Below are 22,831 nucleotides of genomic sequence, written 5' to 3' on the forward strand. Positions count from 1 at the left end.
AGGACAGAAACAATCATGAATGAAAGAGTAAGAGAAATATAGTTGTTTGACATCCTCTGAACAGTTGGAAGCTCTAATAAACTCTTCCTCTCTTCAGTGTATACTTTGAAGTAGAAAGAAAGATATTGCCAAGATGGTAGTTGCCTAAAACATGCTGAGAAGGAAACATGGAAAAGAAAGAACATATTATTACAAATACCAGATTTAATAACCGTGCCGCAGAAACCAGATATCTCTTATTTCAGGCTCTGAGGAGTTTAAAGAAATTATCCCGATTATACTTGAACATACAGAAAATTAGGATTAGAGTAAAAGAATTTTCCTTCCTTAAAAAAGTAGCTTTAGGGTAAACATAGAAAAATAAAAAGAAGTTGTAAATTTTAGTTCATTGAAAATAGTATTAATTTTTGTCTTAAGCAGTCTTTTAACATATATGATGATGGTTTAAATGGTATCACCAGCAGCTCATTCCCAGTGAAAACATGCCATGAAGGCAGAGAAAAGGTGTTTTGGGGGTCAGGCTGGGTATCCTATCAGTGGAGATGGATACCATTGGTTCAAGATTTGAGATCTCTAGCTCAGGCCTTATCCTCACTCTTTCTAGCTCATATCTTTCACTCTAGCCAACTCTTATATCTGCTTATTTTCTTATGCTTTTCCCTTCCTTTTGTATAGAAGACCTTCTTTTCTTCTCTTTCTTTCAAAATTCTGCTAATCCTCTAAGACCCTTTGTCCCATATTCTCTCAAATACTAACTGGTAACCTGATGTGGGATATGTCTGATTTGTCTCTTCTTGATGCATGTAGCATTCACTACTAACAAACACAGGGCTTCTATTGTTGTATTTCAATAAATTGACCATGCCATATTATTTGCTGTTTTTATTTCTATTAACTGCTCCACAGAGAATCTTAAAATCTTAAGGGAAAAAATCTTTGCATCCTTATAAAAATATAGTATGTTTTCTCCTAATGGGTGTTTAATGCTTTTCTCATCCTAGCTGTATGAAAGTTGATAACTAAATCTTGTCCTGATTATATATAACTCTATAGCATATGATGATCAGTTTGTTTTACTTTACATTATTTCCCTTGAATCTATATTTCTTATTCTAATACATAGCAATCAGAGGATTTATTTTTATATTTATATTTTACTATGTATTTACTATTTACTATTCTTACTATATATATATATATATATATATATATATATACATATATCCCTCCAATTTTTTTCTATAATGGCTACAAACACTAAATGGATGTGAAATTAGTTTTCTGCTTATGCTCCCAACCTTAAAAATGTATTTCTATGATATTCATCATAAGAAGCTGTAAACTTATCTCTACATATAGGTCACTCATAACTAAGCAATTCTCTCCATTGTTTTCTGAAAATTCTAATGCTTTACATTGTATTTTTAATGTTGAGCAAAACTCTGCTTCCCTGAAATTTCCACTTGATTGTCAACAAGACAGTTCTGTCATCTTGTATTTGAGGTAAGTAAATCCAATTTCTCTGTGGAGAAACTGTGTCTATAAGACATGATTTCCAAATTCTTTATCCCCATGATCATCATTCTGAGGAAACTCGGTGGTTAATGCTCTTCTTTAAATGTCTTGCCCAAGACCAGACGTAATACTTCAAGAGTGGTCTACCAGAGTGGAAAACAGAGACCATGAGACTTGCAGTATTTATTCTGGACATTGAAGTCTGGCTTATTTATACTAAATGTGCAATGGTATTCTGAGGGGAAACTACATTTTACTTATCCCACAGGTAGAGAGCTGGACTAGGGAATATATAGGGATTCTGATGCCCTATCTGAAAAGACAATGCATTTACTTTTATAGAAGGCTGCCTTAGCAATGCTAAACCCTATTTGATTGTGTTGGTCATCCTCCATTTATAACACATCTCTCCCAACTACACTTATACTCATTCTTTATTCTTTGTAACCTTCCTCTATGTCCTGGGAAGCTGAACTCTGGGGACTGCTTTACCCAGATGACCTTGACCCCTGGCCTCCAGTTAAGCTCATCCATAGGAGACGGTGACAGGAAATAAGGAGGTAGGACTACAGCTCTCCACTATTCTGAGGTGGGTTTGGGTGTTTCACAATGCTTTGTTGGTTCCTATATCCCTTTGTAAATCGTCCCTTCAGGAAAGTCTTCTCTATGAACACTTTTGACAGTGCCATCAATTTCCTACTGGAATCTTGTCTGGTAGACTAAATGTGTGAACACTATAATAGAGTATAGGTGAGTAAAAATCACCATAAAAGCACAGATACAGATAAGAATGCAGCATGCAGGGCTCCTGGGTGGCTCAGTGGTTGAGCTCTCTGCCTTTGGCTCAGGGCCTGATCCTGGGGTCCTCGGATCAAGTCTCGCATTGGGGTCCCCACGGGGAGCCTGCTTCTCCCTCTGCCTATGTCTCTGCTTATCTCTGTGTGTCTTTCATGAATAAATAAATAAAATATTTTTAGAAAAGAATGCAGCATGTATAGTCCTAAATACAAAGAAAGATACAGATATAAAGATATTTGAAGGCAGAATTACATTTACTAAATAAAATATGGATGGTTATCCTTTTTTTTCTTGGTGCCAATCTTTGAGCCTTTACAACATTGGTACCTCTTAGAAAATTAATGAAAGCAGACAAAAGAAAGAAAATAATACTAAGATCAGTAATGCATTCTGTATATTTTTCCAATATTGAAGTAAAATCTAACTAGGCAGATAAAGACTTCTATTCATGAAACATTAGAGAAGATTAAGATATAAAGCATTTTTTAGGAGGCAAATACTAAAGATATATGGGGTATATGTAAGAAAGTCGGCAGATTTTTAGGGGTTAATGAATATGATGCTTTGCTTCCTATTACCCCCTAAATAGAGGATTTAATAAATGCTTCTGTGCTTATATATTCCCATAAAGTACTACTGGCGTTACCTAACTTTTGTTTTGAAAAATCCTGAGAGTTCCATCTTGTTACAACTTAAAAACAAACAAAGAATTCTTACATGCAGGTTCTTGAGGTTCTTGAAGTCTCCATCTTTGATTTCGGTGATTTTGTTGTTTTGCAAGTCGAGCAGCGTAGTGTCAGGGGGAAGATCTTTTGGTACTTTGTCCAGACCTTGCACAACAGTAAAAGCAATGTGTAGTCAGTGAAAGGGGCACGTGACTACAGAATCACAAAGGACGTGTTTACAAAGAAATTGATATTGCAATGAAAGTTTTACCAGTGTCATATTTTTCTTCTTCTAGGAATTATATCAATTATAGTTTAAAATATCTGCTTTGTTCTTTCCAAAGAAGTCAAATGATACATATATATAAATATAAATATATATATTTAAACATATATGTATATTTAAATTATACACAGACCACATTATTTTCCCCACATAATTACCTCTCTGTGTAAAAATAAAATTTATACTTTGTAAGGGAGTGGCTCAAATTTCTCAGGGCACATCAAGGTTTTACTTCATTGTTCTCATTTTAGAAAATAATTCTTTTCATAAATGTTAAGTGCAAGTGATTTCTAAATCTCTACCTTTCTACATAAATATACCATTTAGCAGAGAAGAGCTTTAGCCAAATCATCAAAGATCCTTTGACCTAACCTAACATTGCCACAGATCTATATTTAAAACGCTTCTCTCTCTTCCATTGGCTTTGTTTCATATTGATGTAGGATGTTCCGCAAAAATCTGATATTCTATTGACTCAAATTCATGTGATCTTTTCTATATTTGAGATTGAATAACATAAATCAGAAAAGTTTTTCATCCTCCCCATCATATCTGAAACTTGAATTCTTTCATTCATTCCTTCAACAAAGCCTTATGAAATACCTCCTAGACACCATCAATTTCTTAGGCCCTGGGAATAGAGGAGGACCAAGACAGAAATCGCCCATATCCCCATAGAAAATATAATTCAATCTACAGTTTTCAATTAGAAAGAAAATTGCAACAGGGAATATAATTACTATGTTGAGAAGATGTCTCTCCAATTTTGAATCTTATGTAAGCGTATACTGTTAAATTGCCATGGTAGTCACAGTGCTATCTTCACGCCTTCCGTGGAAATTACAGAAAATGTATCTGAAATCACCTACCTTCTAATTTCTCTGCAAATACATTTTTACTCACATTATCATGGCTCTGTTGATAGTGGAAAAAATATCGAGTACCCAATTCAGAGATCAACTATTATTATAAATTTAAATATCAAAATGCACGTGATTCTAAACATGCATAAATAAGTTCCAAGAATTTACTACAGAAACAGTTCACAGAGAAATTATAAGAGTGAAGTGTTTTCAGTGATAAACAGCTATCTTGTAGGAGGATATTTAACTGCACTATGTAGTCATCATCACTGCCATTTTCAGAAATGTCAGTTTGATAATTTCATGCAATTAGGAGTGGTAGACTTCTGCCAAATGTTTGATAATTAGTGTTCTTCAACCGAGAAAAAAAGACACATTTCCTTTCATTTGGAAAAAAGTTAACAGCCTACATTTCATTATTACTCTGTGGGCTTCTTTTTCAAAGTTTTAATTTTCACTTATGCTTACTTTTAAACATTATTTTTTTTTCTTCTACACATTATTGAATTCAAATCTAGTGACTCTCTTAACATTTGTTCAAAGCCAAAGTGCAGATAAATTTCAGATGTGGAGAGGAAAAGATGATATATCTACTTGGCTAGCAATTTTGATTATGTTGTCCTGCTAGAATTTTAGCAACTTCTTAGAGTGAATTATATATATTATTTTTCTGAAGATTTAGGCTAAAAAAATGCTTTGGCTTGTGATCTTTGCTTTGTGATTTTAGCGCTTAGACAGTCATTTTAATGATTAAAATCACAACCTAGCATCTTCTCTGAATTACTAGTAAATTTATATCCATTTCAGGGATTTTACATATTAGTATTTTTACTAGAACTTTATTCTGACATGAGATGCAATATCATACTGTACTTTTAAGGTCTAGACAGGGCATTGGGGCGTCAACTAGCTTGCTATTGGCAGAGTATAACAGGGACATTATCCCAGTTACGAGTTCTTAGAATGTCACAAAGAGACAGAATGTTAAGTAGCAGCTAGTCCTTGATTTCCAAAAGCCATCAGATAGACTCTATGATGAGGTTCTTACCAGTCTCTATCAAAATTAGAAAAACATGAGTTCAGTGGAGTTAGTTTTAATATAAATCACACACATGAATACTCACATACATGAACACACATTTCTGAAACTAGTTTCTGCCTCCATCTTAAATTACTGTCTTAAAAAATAATAATTAAAATAGCAGATGGCAAGCTGTTGTTACTTTGTTGACTTTGTTTTTGAACTTATATCAAATTAACTTGTGCAATATTCCAAAAACATCCCCAGAAATTAGGGAACTTCTAATTGAGTTCCAATACTCTTTTATAGGTAAAGAAACAGAAATCAAATGAAATTATATGGCTTATCTAAAGTGTCTTATGTTTAAACCAAATCAAGAAAGATCCAACGTGCCATATATATATATATTTTTTTTTATGGCATATATGTAAATATATATATATATATATATATACACTGTATTTTTTAAAGATGTTGATCTACGCTGTTCCTTGAACATACTGTGTTTATTCTTAACTATTTGTTTTTGTTCTTACGGTTTATGTTGCATGGAATATTCCATCCACTCATGTTTTTCTAGCTTCGTTCTAACCACCCCTTTAACCCCTCCTCTATAATATTCATCCGAACCACACCAGGTAACAGTGACCTCCTCCCCCACAAACTCCTGTTTGTATATAAGCTCATGAGGTATTTTCCTGCACTGAGTTTCCTTTCTTTTCTACAAGTTCTGGAAAAGCTGGGACAAATGACTATATTTCGTGAGGGCTGTGATCTTACTGCGGACACATAAAGGTAGTTTTGTTATTGATTAGTTTTAAAATCATAGTCTGTCCTGATGTCCCATGGTGAAAAGTTCATGGTCATGGCTGCGAGATCTTTTCTGCTATATTTTGTTACAATCATCTCTTCACATCCTGCTTTCATAACAGTTCTTACTTTTCCTCAGAAGTACTAGAATACAACTGGCTAAAATAATCATAATTTTCTCTCTGATTCTTGGTTGGCCAGAAATATTTTAGAGATGAACATTACCATCAAATATGTCATTCCCAGTATCTGCATCTGAAAATTGCTCTCATTTTCTTCTGTGCCTTTGACATATTTGTGAAGAACTTTTGGCTACATGCGTCTGAAGGATACTACCCTTTCTGTCTCTCATGGTAACTGATCCAATGGTATAGTTTCCTTGTATGACATATATTTTTTATGGGAAGAGATCAATTCTAAACCCTTGGATTGAGAAACAGACTCTCATTTATGAATTAGTATTGTCAAAAATAATCAAATAATGAATACTGAATCTGATTAAGCCTGTAGATGTAACTCCCAATTTATAAGAAATGTAGAAGTCAAAGTTACATGCTTAAGTCTGCTAAGGAAATGGATTCAACAACACTACTTAAAAAATGGGCAGCATTAAAAAAAAAATGGGCAGCATAGATAAACAGATATTTCTCCAAAGAAGAAATCCAGATGGCCAACAGACATATGAAAAGATTCTCGACATCACTCATCATTAGGGAAATGCAAATCAAAACCATGAGATATTACCTCACACCTGTCAGAATGGCTCAAATCAACAACACAAGAAACAACAGGCACTGGTGAGAATGTGGAGAAAAAGGAACCTTTCTGCCCTGTTGGTGGGAATGCAAACTGGTGCAGCCAGTGTGGAAAACAGTATGGAGGCTCCTCAAAGTTAAAAATAGAACTATCTTATGATACGAAAATCATACTACTAGGAATTTACCCAAAGAATAGAAGGACACTGGGGCACCTGGGTGGCTCAGTGGATTAAGCATCTGCCTTTGGCTCAGGTTATGATCTCAGGATCCTAGGTTTAAGTCCCACAGGCACAGGCTCGCTGCTCAGTGGGAAGTCTGCTTCTCCCAGTTCCTCTGTTCTCCCTGCTTGTGCTCTCTCTCTTTCTCTCTTTCTCCCTCTCTCTGTCAAATAATAAATAAAATACTAAAAAAAAAAAAAGAATACAAGAACACTAATGCAAAGGGATACATTCACCCCCATGTTTATAGCAGCATTATTTACAATATCCAAGATATGGAAGCAACTCCGTGTCCAACGATTAATGAATGGATAAAGATGTGATATCTATATCTATATACTTATAGATATAATGGAATATTATTCAGCCATAAAAAGGAATGAAATTTTATCATTTGCTGGAATGGATGGAAATAGAGAGTATAATGCTAAGTGAAATAAGTCAGTCGGAGAAAGACAAATATATAATTTCACTCATATGTGGAATTTAAAAAACAAACAAGTAAAGGGGAAAAAATAAGAGAGAGACAAATAAAGAAACAAACTCTTAATTATAGACAACAAACTGATGGTTACCAAAGGGGGAGAGGATGGGGGAATGGGTGAAACAGGAGATGGGGATGAAGGAATGCACTTGTGGTGAGCACAGAGTGATATATGAAAGCATTGAATCACTATGTTGTATGTTATATTGAAACCAATGTAACATTGTATATTAACTAAAATTAAAGTAAATACTTAAAAAGAAGAAATAGATTCAACATAATCCCCATTTCTTCAACAGATAAACCACAAAGAAAAGTAATGTTAGTTTTCCAAATGTATAGTTTAAAAGAGACTTAAAAGCTATTTAAATGATTGCAATATATGTACTTCATTTGGATCTTAATTTACAGAAACTGCAAAATAAAAAGTCTCTTAATATTTATGAGATGACTGAAAATGTATACATTGAAAGAGTATTTGACAAAAGAAATGATTTTAAATTATCTGGTTGTCATGATTGTATGAATTGAGAGCTTTAATCTTTGAGTGAAACACACTGATGTATTGTTGGATAAAATGATATGATATCTGGAATTTGCTTTATAATAATAGGGAAGGGAGGAAGTGGGTGGGGATATATAGAAAAATATTAGCATATTTCAACACTTGTTGAAGCCCAGTGGTGGGTGCACCAGAGTCTCTTATTTTGCAGATTTTGTGTATATTAGAAATGTTCATATGACTTTTTATTTTTTATTTTATTTATTTTATTTTTTATCATATGACTTTTTAAATAAAAAGATTGGTGTTTGAATTTTTATCCTGGTTCCTCTTCTTGATCCTTAACATCCCTGGGCAAGTTGCTGAAGCTGTCTAGGCCTTGTTGTTTTTTTTGTTTTGTTTTGTTTGTGTGTTTTTTGTTTTTTGTTTTTTTTTTTTTGCATCTTTTGCAGACTTTTTGTGAGAATTCAGTAAGATGTTTTACAGAATAATCTCCTGCCATCATGCAAAGCAGGTCCTCAGTTATCAAGACCTGTAAGTGTCACCAATAAGGAGATGGAAAGGGCACAGCTCCAATTAACCTGCTGATGATTAGTCTTGTAAATCTGTGGCAAAGTGATGGTTTTTCAGGGTTATGCTTTTCCTGTATAACACAATTATAACCCATACTATCCCAAAAGCTAAAGTCTGCTCTCCCCATGTATCACACACAAACTTTTCTCTGAAAGCTCTTATTCCCGGGGTGGCTCTTCTTACCAGACCCCTTGTGGTCATGTTGCATTCCTCATTGCTCATGGGGGCAACATGTTCAGAGTCTCTACAGAGCTTGTCTACCAAGCTCAGCTTTTGGCTGGTAACCCCTCGGTTTAGCAAGCACAGGTTCCCCCAACAAATACCTAAGCCTCCCAAAAGCTGTCCTGGTCCATCTAACTCTATTTTAATAGTGGCAAATGCTAGGCTTTTTTGGCAAATTTGTAAATTATCAGTCTTTGTTCATATTGGTCCATTTGTTTTGGTTAGCATTATCATCCAGAGAGTGAGTGGCTTTGAGTTAGGATCAACTCAGCTACAGCTCAGCTACACGAGCTACAAATAACTAGGACTTTTACCTTAGCATTCCCCCCACTTCTCTCTCTTTATCTGAGAAAGCTGAGCATGATGTAGACTGGGGTAGAATTACTAGAGCTAAAGAGTTTTTCGAGGTGATTAAAAACTTTATTTCAGTTGAAAATTGTTTGAACTGAAAGTAATCCTCAGAGAGTATAAAAGTAGTTAATCATCCTTAAGTATATTTTTTTACCTTAAGCTTTTAAATAAAAACCCCTGAAGTTGTCTTTATATATGATCTTATTAACCATATATGATTTTAGCTAAATTATTCTTATTGAAACTGATGAATTTTATAGTCATTCTCAAACTATATGGAAAGCAAAGTGTTAAGCATTTTGGTTTTTTTAAAGATTTTCTGTGTTTATTCATGAGAGACACACAGAGAGAGGCAGAGGGAGAAGCAGGCTCTCTGTGGGGGCCCCATGAGGGACTCAGTCCCAGGACCCCGGGATCACGCCCCGAGCCAAAGGCAGACACTCAACCACTGAGCCATCCAGGCGTCTTGATATTAAGCATTTTAAATGAAATTTCAATTAGCCAGGTGAAACTGGCTTCAAGTAAGATATTCTACAATAGAAAAGAAAGCCCTGAAGATTCAATGCCTTTCTTACAATCTTAAGTAGAAAGTTGAAGTAACTATGAAATAGACTTGTAAACTAATTTGAATATAATTGATGTGACCTTTTAAGTAGTCTGCAACTGTTAAATAATGACCTTCACAGGGACGTGTAGTATCTGTGTATAATGCATAATGTATACCTATATTTCTCATTAGAAATGTATAGAAGTCTAAGTGAGCATGGAGGTAATTAGCTTTTCCAAAGATAGCGTTTATCATATCTCCCATCTTATATGTTCTTATTCAATACAAACTTGTCCCAACCTCATCAAAAGATGAATTCAAATTCCCCTCCTGTCGACTCTGGGATGGACTTATAATGCCTCTATGGCTTAATGGAATGGGCCAGAAGAGAAACACAGCATGACTTTTGAGCTAGGTCAGGAAAGGTTGGACAGCTGCTACCCAGTTCTTCTGGGACACTTGCTCTGGGGCAGCCAGGGGCTATGGGCTACGTAAAAGGCCTGTCTAAGCTGAGACCACCCTGCTGCAGAGGCCATGTGAAGCGCTCCAGATGACAGAACAGCTGAGCCCACAGGCAACAGCAGCTCCAACTCCAGTTATGAGTGAGCTGTCTTGGGTGTGGAATCGAGGCCAGACTCCCCACGGCCATGGCCCCAGCCAACACCTGCCTGAAATGCATGAGAGACCCCGAGCGAGAACAGTCTGAGATCTGCTCAAATTTCCTGTACTTGAATAATGAGCAAAATAAAATTATCTTTTTAAGTCACCAAGTTTTGAGATAATATTTATTCAGATGCAGTAACAGGAACAGAGTGGTTTTTCTAAATTTAATTATTTTTTAATGAGCCTCCTTTAATATAATTCTAAACTTTCCATGAAAATGCAATTATTTCCAAGGCTAGTCTGAATTATTTATTTGTTCCCCCAAATTCTGTAAAAGGAGTTTTTCTTCTTTAAAATATGATTATTTAAATAATAATAAATAAGATTCTACTTAATAATAAATAAGATTCTACTTAAGATGTTACCAGAAAATCATCTCTGGAATAAAGGCTAATGAGAACTGCACCTTTTTTTTCCCTAGTTGTCCCAGTGATAAATAACATGGTTCTGCTAGCAAATGCCAGCAATCTGGTAAACATCATGTTGGACAAAGGCCAGGTTGTCCTAAGACATCATGCTTTCTCCCCCCTCCCCGCTGCTCTGTGGCAGGGGTCCAAACTCAAAGATTTATTCTTGTTGATTTCCAACAAATTTTTTTAGAATTTCGTCTTCATTTTAATAATTAGGACAATGGCGATACACTTCATTTCTGGCACATGGAACTACATATTGGAATCCCAGCTCCATCAAAAACCTTTCTGTTCAAGGCGTGCATGGGACCCTATTTCCCTTTCAAAAATGGCAATTTGATTGTGGTGGGAGTTGAATCAGCTTTCAGAAATAGTAGATTCCCCCCTTAATTTGATTCCCTTTTCAAATAAACTCAAGGGGGACACCTGGGAGGCTCAGTGGTTGAGCATCTGCCTTCAACTTAGATCCTGGGATCAAGTCCCACATCAGGCTCCCCACAGGGAGCCTGCTTCTCCCTCTGCCTGTGTCTCTGCCTCTCTCTCTGTGTGTCTCTCATGAATAAATAAATAAAACCTTTAAAAAAACAAGAGCAAATAAACTCAAGGAAGGTTTAGCCTTCCCGGTTCTATGGTCATTCTCAAAGCAAAACGAAAACAAACAAAAAAACAAAAGCAAATAAAGCTGCGTACCACAGCTCCATGGCCCCTCATCCCCAGTTAGCCATGTTCCCTCCATTCTCCAGCTTGATAGAATCAAGAATATTGTAGAATTATGCACTCACCCAAGCACTAGGTCATGCCTGTGTCCACTTATTCATTCATCAGGCATTTATTGATGTTGGAGTAGGCACCCAGTATAAGGCATGTTATTGAGTAGAGGGCAAAGATAAGTTATCACTATGCTTCCTTTCTGGTAGGAGAAGTAAATGTTTAAGTAAGTAGATGAAATATACTAAATGACTATTATATATATATACCATATATATAATGACTATTCTATATACATTTGATTATTATAGAATAATTAAGGCCAATACAGATTACAGTGAAAGCACAGTAGACAAGCTGCAGAAATTGCCTCGGAGCCATCTGCAGATGAAGTCAAGGGTCAATTGAATCCTGAGTGCTGTAGTGTAGTTGCTACAGGGGTTTTTCCTTTTATTAAGACTGGATTGAAAACCAGGTTAATTCTTCATCCTTATTTTCAAGGGAATGGATAATCTTCTCGCTCTTCTTTGAAGGAGGAAAGCTCAGTTTAGAGGGTCTCCTGCATTTCTTTTGCCCAGGGAAGTGATATTCTGGTAACCTATTCCCATCCTGTCCTCTGGAGCCAGGATGATATTGCAGAGGAGAATGCCTCACAGCTGCCTTCAGATCAAATGCCTTGATCCCACACAGCTGCCTCTCTCTCCCCCTCCTGGGACTGAGAAGGAAACCAGGGATATGTCAGTTCTCAGTCAGGTCAAGAAGACAGATGCTTCCTTTGGCTTTGAATCCTCTCTTCCTCCTCCCCGTCTTTAACCCCTGGTGTCAGGAACATTCGCCATCTGAGTCACATGAGAATTCCTCTTGCTTCATCTAAAGATTTGCCTTACTCCACCCTACCCAATACTAATTTAGGCAACCCACTGGGCATGCTCAGTGCACAACCTCCTCCCTGCACTCTGTCTTAGGCACATCCTTTTGATGCATCTGAAGCTCCTCATGAGGTTCACCCCACATTCCTGCTGCTGCAGTGCCAGACATTAACTGTAAAAGCAACTGAGCTTCCAGCATTCTCTCTGCCCCTCTACAAAATAGCCCAAATTTATTCTTCTGACTTGATTTCTTCAGAGGAAGTCTAATGTTTCCTTTACCTTGTGTATAAAAATTGCTTCTGGGGGTGTCTGGTTGGCTCAGTGGTTGAGTGTCTGTCTGCCTTTGACTCAGGTCGTGATCCCCGGGTCCTGGGATCGAGTCCCTGCATGGAGCCTGATTCTCCCTCTGCCTATGTCTCTGCCTCTGTGTGTGTGTATGTGCCTCTTACGAATAAATAAATAAAATCTTTTTAAAAATTTTTAAAATAAAAAATAATAATAAGATCTGCTTCTGGAAAACCAGTTTCCCCCAGATAAGAAATAACCTATGGCATGCATATCCCAAGTGGTGGCTACTGACAAAATTTTCACCAGTTGAAGCAAAATGATTAAAAAGAAGAAAATGAACTCTATGCAGTGTAAAGGGTTGTGATTTTGTTTTGTTTTGTTTTTTGCTAAGACATTTTTAAAACTAAAATATCCTTTTGCCATATGAGGTACATATTAGGAACCAGTAGTTATTTGTACTGTTTTTACATGGCAAAATAAAATGTTACATCTTCCAACATCATCTCTGGAAAGCCAAATATGAGAGCCATGAATCATTTATGATTATTAAATAGCTAAATGTTTCACTGTTCTCCACTTAATCAAACCCACTTTGTTCAAAGGAATGGTACTTGGAGAAGACTGAATTCCTTGATAATTGTGGCATTTTCTAATTCCTGTCTATTTATAGTTGGAGGTGATGTGGTCCTCTTTAGGAGGAAGGGGAGAGAAGATGCTATTTTGTATCCAGCTTGACAGGCCATGTACTTCTCAGAAATTCTTAATTTCAAAGAAAAATAAAAGAACATTATGAGGAATAGCCTCACGTTACCAGCCAACTTTGTGTGAAACAGCATACTAAATAGAACAGTATGGTAGACACTTTTACCAATATTTTCTGTTCTTACCTAATGAAATGTAATGTATTCCCATTGATCCAATGAAAGTTTCAAAGTTTCAGTGTTTATAGGTAGTAAATGGTAAAGCAGGACTTGAGTTCAGAAGCGTTGAACTTTAAAGCCCAAGTTCTTTCAACTATTAGATCCTTTTAAAAGCTATTTAAATTCCTTTTAAATTTGCTTATAAGAAATGAATCAAGGGGTTCAGTGGGCTACGTGTCTGAGTCTTGATATTGGGTCAGGTCATAATCTCAGGGTTGTGAGATCAAGCCCCGTGTCAGGCTCCACATGCAACCTGGAGTCTGCTTGAGGATTCTCTCTTTCCCTCTCTCTCAAATAAATTAATTTTTTAAAGAAATGGATCAGTAAATGTTACTTTAATTTGGAAGAATAGTCAAAGAACTACTTATGCTTATTTCACCTGCCAGGATTGATCTGCCCTTTAGCAACAATAAGGAAGTCAGTCTTAAATAATGCTACTTGGTAATACTTGAGCCAAAGATGAATGATTGTCTGTTAACACTTGAGCCAAAGAGTATACATATAAGTAAGGCAACTGTCTTCCTTCAAGATACTAAGTACATTGAACTACAGTCACTCACAGGATCAATATTAGGACATTTCAAAAATATTTGACAAGAATGAGTTACAAGGTTATAAGGTAGGCTTATTATTTTAAGGTAACTCATAGATATCTGAATTTGCTCATCTTACATTTAAGTGTTTATTTTTTATAAATGCTACATTTAAGAGTAAATCGCCTTATGATTTAAGACTACAGATTTTAAAAAAAGAAGAAAAAGAAAAAGTAGGGGGTCTCTTTAAGTTCTGGTCCAAATTACAGACTAAATTACAACAAATTCAGCCAAATGACTTGGCCAATACCTATGGAGTACTCATTACTTTCTTGGACAGGTGAAAATATGCTTACTTTCTCAATTCCCCATGCTACAGAAACACATACAATATACTATTCTGATAAATTAGAACGAGGAACTAAAACAATTTATCTTCTTGAACATCTCAAATTTTCCTATGGACTAATTGTCAATTCCAATTTCTGTTTTTACATCTTAGATATGCAAGACTATTTAAAAAATTCAGTGTTGGAGACGCCTGGGTGGCTCAGTGGTTGAGCATCTGCCTTCGGCTCAAGCCGTGATCCTGGAGACCCAGGATCAAGTCCCACATCAGGCTCCCTGCATGGAACCTACTCCTCCCTATGTCTGTGTCTCTGCCTCTCTCTCTGTGTCCTAAATAAATAAATAAATAAATAAATAAAATCTTTAAAAAATAATTTAAAAATTGAAATATCAATGTTGTTTAACTTTGTCAAAAATACTTCTTAGCAGCAAAAAAAAGTCAAACATTTTAGTAAGAAATGTCTACTTCTATTAAACACTGTTTAGATATAAGATGACAAAGGGGGCAGCCCGGGTGGCTCAGCGGTTTAGTGCCGCCTTCAGCCCAGGTCGTGATCCTGGAGTCCTAGGATCGAGTCCCACGTCGGGCTCCTTGCATGGAGCCTGCTTCTCCCTCTTTCTGTGTCTCTGCCTCTCTCTCTCTCTATCTCTGTGTCTCTAATGAATAAATAAATAAAATCTTTAAAAAAAAAAAACTGACAAAGGACTACTGTGCTTCCACACTGTAGCTGCTCTCTACTCATTAAAAGCTCCAGCAAGGATAATCCTTAAAAAAATATGAGCCTTTGATCCAGAGAAGCATTAACATCTCTCCTCCCAAAGTGCATTACATTTTCTCATTATAATAATTCAAGCCTCATGATCACATCACTAGATAACTTAAAACAAAAATTAAACTGCATTGCCATTCCTATGAAGAAGGTTGTCCATTTCTCCTTCCTTGCTGTTTTTGACATACCTTTACCTTCTACTGCAGATAATCAACACATAGAAAATATATATTGAGAGTCCCCTATGAGCCAGGCCCCTCACACAGGTAATAGAATTTCTAAGGCTGGCTGTGATTTTTCTGCAGATGAAGATGGCAGGGTCTGAACAGTTCCAAGAGTATAAGAAGAGAAGTTAGATTGTAGTTGCAAAGTGTGATAGTGTTCTCTTTAAAGCCAAGCAGATTGCTCTTCCTTTTCAGAAATGTATTTTCTGTTTTAAAAATATCTGACCAAAATGTTTTGCAATATAAAATATGAATTTAGTAAAAATAAAAAGTAACTTAGATGAGACTATTGCTCATGGGAGCTCAGTTCTCTTCATTCGATAGGGTTCCCCAAAGCAAGCCATTACTACAATCTTAGCGACTTCCTAGGTGTATAAGGTCAGGCAGCTGTTTAAAGGAATGGTGTGCACTCTGGGCTCTTAGACAGAAGGTAACCTGAAGGAAACTTCCTCATCCTCAACACAAAATAAATGAAACAAAATAATAACAAGGACATCAACAAAACCATATCATGAGACACCCAAGTCAATGAACTAGATGTTTCCAGAGACTGGATTTTTCTGTTTAGTTTTGAGCAATAGGCTTAGGCCTTTTTTATGAAAGACAACTAGAAAACTGTCTGAAAAGCTTTCATCAGAGTCAGGTCTTATACATTATTTATCATGGGAACAAAGTAAAACTGCATCTATGGAGAATAAAACCATAGAAGCAAATGGGCAAACCTTTCCTCCTTAAAAATACCAAGTTCGTTGTTGGTGATCTATGTAGTGAGGATAGTCACGAATCCTATTAACCTTGTTTCCAGAGGCAAAGTGAGATTTAACTGGCTTCACATTTCTTAAGAACTCAGCCATTTTAATATTTTTTTAAAAAAATATTTAACACTAGGCAGCCCATCATGCGGTGATTTCTTGGTAGATGTTTTCAATTCCATGATCTTCCTGCCTATAATACTAACACAGATAATCTCTAGATATTATAACAGTTTCTGCAGAATTTGAGAGCAATCTAATCCCTGTTGTAGTGAATATACCATTAAAACAGAAATAATCCCCACCAATATAATATCAGACCCACAAGAACAAGGACCATATCTGTCTTCCTTGTTCCTGTCTTGCCAGGGCCTACAACACATCCGACCCACTGTGAAATCTCAACATATTTGCTGAATGAATGAATGAAGCCAGGGGAATTATACTGTAGCCTTTTAAAGCCTCTCTTACACACTTTTTTCCCCCCCTGGGTTTTAAATGGCTATACAATATGTCAGCATTTTAAAAGCAATCTTGAAGTGTTTCATTTTCAGTTGTTCCTATTTAACATGTTTTATGTTTTTCTGAGTTCCAGCATGTAGTGTATCCCAACTGTAGAGGTCAGTGGCAAATTTTCCTGCAAAATACTGCTAAATAGCATGATCCGAATAGATACAGAGTTCCTAAAAGAAGTACTCTATCACACTGTGGAGTTTTTTCCATAAGGAAATACACCATAGCAGAATCATTCTGTGAGGATTTTTTTCTTTTTCCTTCCTTATAAGAAAGTAAGCCAAAAGGAGGGGAAGAGGGAGGGGGGCAGAGAGAGAGAGAGAGAGAGAGAGAGAGAGATGCAAATCAACTGTCATGTCAACTACATTCATTCCCCTTTGGCCCATCTGCTGGGGCCTCAAACTTTCTGGAGATTTATCTTTTGAGCACATTGCTCTTGGAATTCCCAGGCCAAATTCTTCTTGAAACATGATAAATCAAACTGTATACAGTGTTACACTAAAGATATATGTCCTGTAATTATATTGAATATTTACACCGTATCTTAGTTGTAAAAGTTGCTTTTGAAACTTTCTAGATAATATAAACAGCCAGCTTACAAAATGCCAAAGGCAAGGCAAAACTAAGACCCAGAGATTAAGGGAGTATTTTGGTACTTGAAAGATAATTTTTTATTTATTTATTTTTGTTCTAGAAATTTACTCGTTTTGCCTCTGATAGCTCTGCATACTTTACAATTCAGTAACGCTCAAAACTCTTGTTATCTGGGCTAAGCCAAGAGGAGAGAGAGAGACATCACCCGGGTTTTAATATCTAGGTAACATCTCCTGGAAGCAAATCACTGAATTAAAAGAAGCCATCACTTTGGAATCACCGAACAGAAGACATTGTTTTGTTCAAGATTTTATTTTACAGAAGGGAGCCCATGATGTTCGGAAAGATTTTTCAAAAAGTGAACTGGCCCGAGATTGCAAAGTGATGGGAGGCCCACTGAGAAGAAAGAAAGAAAAAGAAAGAAAGAAAGAAAGAAAGAAAGAAAGAAAGAAAGAAAGAAGAAAGAAAGAAAGAAAGAAAGAAAGAAAGAAGAAAGAAGAAAGAAAGAAAGAAAGAAAGAAAGAAAGAAAGAAAGAAAGAAAGAAAGAAAGAAAGAAAGAAAGAAAGAAGAAAAGAATAAAGAAAAAGTTCCAACTTCAAAGCTGCTTCTTCCTACGCCCTTCCTTTCCCGCCCCATAGGTGGCGCTGTCTCTCACATTTGGAAACTGCAGAGACTGCAAGTTAAATGCTGAAGGTGGAGGAAGCCCTCGTGTGAAGCAAGCAGGGGAGGTGGAGAGAGCCTGCGCCTACTCACCCAGGTCGGAACACTGGACCACTCGGAGATGGCACTGACAGCGGAAGGGACACACAGGTCCCAGAAGCTCGAGGTCAGGCATGTCAGGTGCACGGTCCTCCGGGCCTATCCCGGAAGCCTCATCTTCTAGCATAAAGTCAAATAAGCCTCTCTGTTGGAACGGCCCAGCCCAGGAAACTTGTGCAAGCAGGAGGAAGATGATAGTTGCCTTCATGGTTTAGCTCATGTATTTTCACAGCCAAGGAACCTTGGGAAACAAGCGAAAGGTTTAGAAGAGCAGCATGGCCTGCTTACTGGGTTAGGTCTTATATGGAACACCCCTCAGGAGGGTGCAGGTCAAGTATAAAATAACCATCATTTTCCCTTATTTGTTAGGAAGCCCAACACTGCAATGTATCTGAAAGGTGCTAACAGACGACCTGGCACGGGGATTCCCTTACGAAAAGAAATTTGAATGTAATTTAAATCTGCTTGCTTGAATTTGGGGTCAGATTTGAGACGGTGTGGGACATAGGTCATTGGCAAAATCGTTATGATGCTAGACCGTGGTTGGAATTTCCAGGGCTCATTCAACACAAGCCATGGCACAGTCGAATGAAATTTTGTCTATACACACGAGAGAGTTTCAAATCCTGTGTCAGAAATCACCCTGGAAGCCACTGTGTTTATCTTGGTCCGGACTTTTCTCATCACTCCCTGAACAAGAGCCTCCAAGTGGTCTCCGCCTTGAATATTTCCTCTACTCCAGGTCATCTTCCACTCTGCTGCTCAAGTCATGTTCTGAAAATTAGATTTCACTGTATTCCTATCCTACGGAAAACTCCTTGTTGACTTCTCAAGGCTTACCAATAAGGTCCACATCCCCTTTGTTGCGTATGAGACCATTCATAATTTGGTACCAAGTGATGTTTCATGCCCTCTTTCTTTCCATTTCCTCTCTTCTCCAGTCCCCACCTCAACCCTGACACTCAAAGCTAAGTGCCATTTAAAATACCTACCTTGTAAGATGGCTGTAAAGACTGAGTGAGATAATGGACTTCCCTTGTGGATTCCCTGGCTCATCCAGGCAGGATGCTGCTTCCTCCCTCTTCTGTGTCCCAAAGCACGTTGCTCTTACCTCTTTTAAAGAACTTATCACATTATACTGTAATTTGTTTTGCATGCTTGGTCTGTCCCCCCAACTAGAAGATGTACTCCTTCGGGGCGTGTCTTATTATTCTTTGTTCTGTACCCAGGCCTTGCACAACATTTTGCACATAAATGACTCAATTGACTATCAATTTATTAACAATACCAGTTATTCGGTCTGTTCCAAGCAACCAGTCAGCCTGATTTTTTTTAAACTCAAACTTATCTGTTTTCAACATCAAATTTCCTGCCTAAGAAAGGTAACAAATAGAAAACCCCAATTTGGTATAAGCATGATTTATTTTTTAAAATAAATCTATTGGCCAGTTTCTCAAACTGATCATTTTCTAATAAACACATATGGAAAAACCCTACTGATTTGATAGGACTTACACATTATCTTGTTTTATCAAGAGGGCAATTTTGTTAACAAACAGAAGTATAGTTTTGACAAATCCTTACAATGTCTATCCATCCATTCAATAAGCACATTAGATACATACATTGGTTGTTGAGCTGGTGTTCGTTTGGCTGAAGGGAACTAAATAGATCAGAATAACAAAAAGGAGTTGATCATGTAGAGAACAAGCAGTCTGTTTTTGACTTGATATGTTTTAAAACCCTCCTGAAACTGCTCTCAAGATTCCCAAAACACAGAGCAGATACTATCTTTCGTTTCCCCACATCTACTTTGAATCCTACACTGACAAGAATCATATTAAAGCTGCACATTTAAAGACTATACTTTCAGGGGTCATTTCTATAGTCAATCGGAGAAGGACAAACATTATATGGTCTCATTCATTTGGGGAATGTAAAAAATAGTGACAGGGCATAAAGGGGAAAGGAGAAAAAATGAGTGGGAAATATCAGAAAGGGAGACAGAAAATGAGAGACTCCTAACTCTGGGAAACGAACTAGGGGTGGTGGAAGGGGAGGAGGGCGGGGGGGTGGGGGTGACTGGGTGATGGGCACTGAGGTGGGCACTTGACGGGATGAGCACTGGGTGTTGTTCTATATGTTGGCAAATTGAACACCAATAAAAAATAAATTTATTTTAAAAAAGTTGCACATTTATAACTAGACATCAAGAATAATTTTTAGTCATCTGCCAATTGTAACACATGCAACGATACAACAAAAACAAAAAGCAAACAAAGACACACACACAAAAAAACAAACAACTTTGTCCTAACCTTAATGCATCTATCTATGTATCTTCTGGGAATTCTTGGCTAGATGCACTCTAGAGGGAAAAAAAAAAGTTTTTGGATTTTGTACCCTTTTGTTCTTAGTTTATATTTGTTGCTGAGGTGTGTGTAAGGCAGCGTATATACAGCATGTGGCTTCTCATTTAAAAAACCCTGCAAAGATTATTATTTACACTGCCCCTTTAAATTCAGTATCAGGTTTTCCCTGGGAGCGTGTTCCCATTCAGTTACTGCATTGCCTTTTAACGGACACCCTATTGTTTTGGCCCTGTTCCCTTGGACTGGATCTAAGGGAGTGGTTTTCTGTCTGTTTCACATTAAAATGCAATGTTTACGGTTTACCACAGTTTGCTAGCCTTGCATATTTAATATCTTACAATTTTAGACGAAAAATGAAGCAAAGTAATTGCAGATTTAATAAATAGCAATGAGAATTAATGCAGATGTTGCTTTTTGATCTTTTCTCCAGGACAGAAAATGCCTGCTTGTTTCACTAACCCAAAAAAAGGAAATTTTTTTCTAGCTCAGAGGAATATTATCATTTGTATGTGTTTACTCTTGTTAAAATGGTGCAAATTCTCTGCACAATTTTTTCTTGGTTAAAGCTGAACACAAGCAAGAAGTTTCGAGCTTCCATTACTTATTTTATATCACTTTGATTTGTGTGTGCGTGTGTGTGTGTGTGTGTGTGTGTGTGTGCCTTTTAACCCTGAATGTCCTGGAGAATAACATGTCCAGAAACTTCATACAAATTCAGCCATGAAATGATTTCTTTTAAATTAGTGTCATCATACTTGTAGACCCAGCATCTTAAAACAATTAATGGGGGCTATTGATATTAAAAATTTCTTAATCATTTCCTTTCTTCCTTAGTATATAAGAAAAATAAACAAAAAAGTAGCAGTTGCCCTTGCAGAAACCAAGAGGATTATTACTGAGGTAACATACTTTCTGAATTTCATTGAAATTATTTTAAGCCTTCTTAAAAAAATAGTATGACTCTTTCCTAGATGCTAATTGCTAAGTATAATGTCACTACTCCACTAAAGTTAGTCGCCACCGTTTATAAGAGTTTCATAAAAAATAGTAATTTCTGGCTCCCTAAACTACTTCAGCCCATTAAATTAACTCTATCATTCAGATTATTTGTAGGATGTGATTTATGCCTTTGGTATGATTTTCAATATCAAAATTTAACCCTCAGGAGATAAATGAAACTGTAACTGCAGAGCAAAATAAAATCCCCCAGCACTAGGTGAATGAAAAACTTCAATAATAATTGAGGTTTTAAGATAATTAATTTAAAATAGACATTGCAGATGACATTTATCCATATATAAGGACTGCTATAAGGCATTTGGTTCTTTTTTCCAGTCAAAATAGCAAGAGGAAAAGAAAAACCCACAGGAATTTATGTCACTGGGAGCCCACATAACCAGTGGTCATTGTGTTACCTTGTTTTAAAATTAGCAAGAAAAAGAACCTACACCCTACACCCTCCTTTTCTAGTGATGTACCTTACAATAAAATTTCATTTGCATTGAAAATACTGTCTGGGCTTTTTCCTTCTCTGTCAGGAATTATGTAGCTAACTGTGAGATTATCTTTAATAAGTAGCATAAGTATTTTCAATGTTTATTTTCACCTCTCGTGATAATTTCTATTCTTTCCTAGGTTGTAGAAATATACATTTATTTGACTTCTGCAGTTAATCACCAGAGTTCACATCTCTGAGGTTTTAAAAGTTCTGAAAATATGCAAGAATTCAAGAGGGAACTAAATCCTTATATATATAACCCAACTACAAATACTCTGCTGATCCAGAAAACTTCTCTACAAATACTTTCTAAAGAGGTAAAACATTTCATTAATACAAATACAAAATATATCAATATAGATACTCATGGTGTTAGGTTAGAGTATTTTTTTAATAAACATCTTTGCAAGAACAGAAAGAACTAAAACAATGCATTCAACCATTTTACCAAAAATTAAACTTCTGTCTTCAAGCAATACTTGTTTAAAATGCTGCATAAAGATTATCAAAAGTTTAGCACGATTTTCTTTTTTTTTTTTTTCTTTTCTGCTTCTCACCAAATAATTCCTTTTGCTCTCAACTTGATCGAAGTTTTATTAGTCTGTAGCAGAGTTCAGGACAATTATTGAAAACCATACCTTTTAATCCGGGGATTTGCCACAGGAGCCCTCAAAGCTGAGATGTAATTACACTAAATATTCAGCCCAAGCAAAAGAGTTTGCAGGTGTGGAAAGGAGGAGGGGGTAGGTGCTGCTCTGTGACTGTCACTAGGTTGAGAACCTCCTGCTTCTACTCCATAGCACAGTTAAAAAATAAGGTTTCCCTCAATGAACACAATCCGGCTGACACCCACATTAGATCATATGGTAATGATATGTCTCTTGTATGGCAGCCAGAAAGTTTATCGGCCTTTTTTCTCCCCATTTGCTTTATTCTTTTTGCATCTGCTTAAGACTCTAAACTGCTTATGTGGTATAGAGGGGCAACTTGATCTGA

General features: G+C 36.5%; 1 protein-coding gene across 1 annotated transcript in view; it reads right to left on the reverse strand.

Annotated features, from left to right (window-relative positions):
* DCN (decorin) overlaps positions 1-22,627 on the reverse strand; it is a 43,203-nt gene extending 20,576 nt beyond the window's left edge. The window contains 3 exon segments of the mRNA NM_001003228.1: positions 3,031-3,143; positions 17,960-18,206; positions 22,474-22,627. Of these exon segments, the coding sequence (NP_001003228.1) occupies positions 3,031-3,143; positions 17,960-18,173 (327 nt within the window). The 5' untranslated portion in view covers positions 18,174-18,206; positions 22,474-22,627.
* Between the last annotated feature and the right edge of the window lie 204 nt (positions 22,628-22,831).

Source organism: Canis lupus, chromosome 15 (assembly GCF_011100685.1).
Source record: "Canis lupus familiaris isolate Mischka breed German Shepherd chromosome 15, alternate assembly UU_Cfam_GSD_1.0, whole genome shotgun sequence".
Classification (NCBI taxonomy): Eukaryota; Metazoa; Chordata; class Mammalia; order Carnivora; family Canidae; genus Canis; species Canis lupus.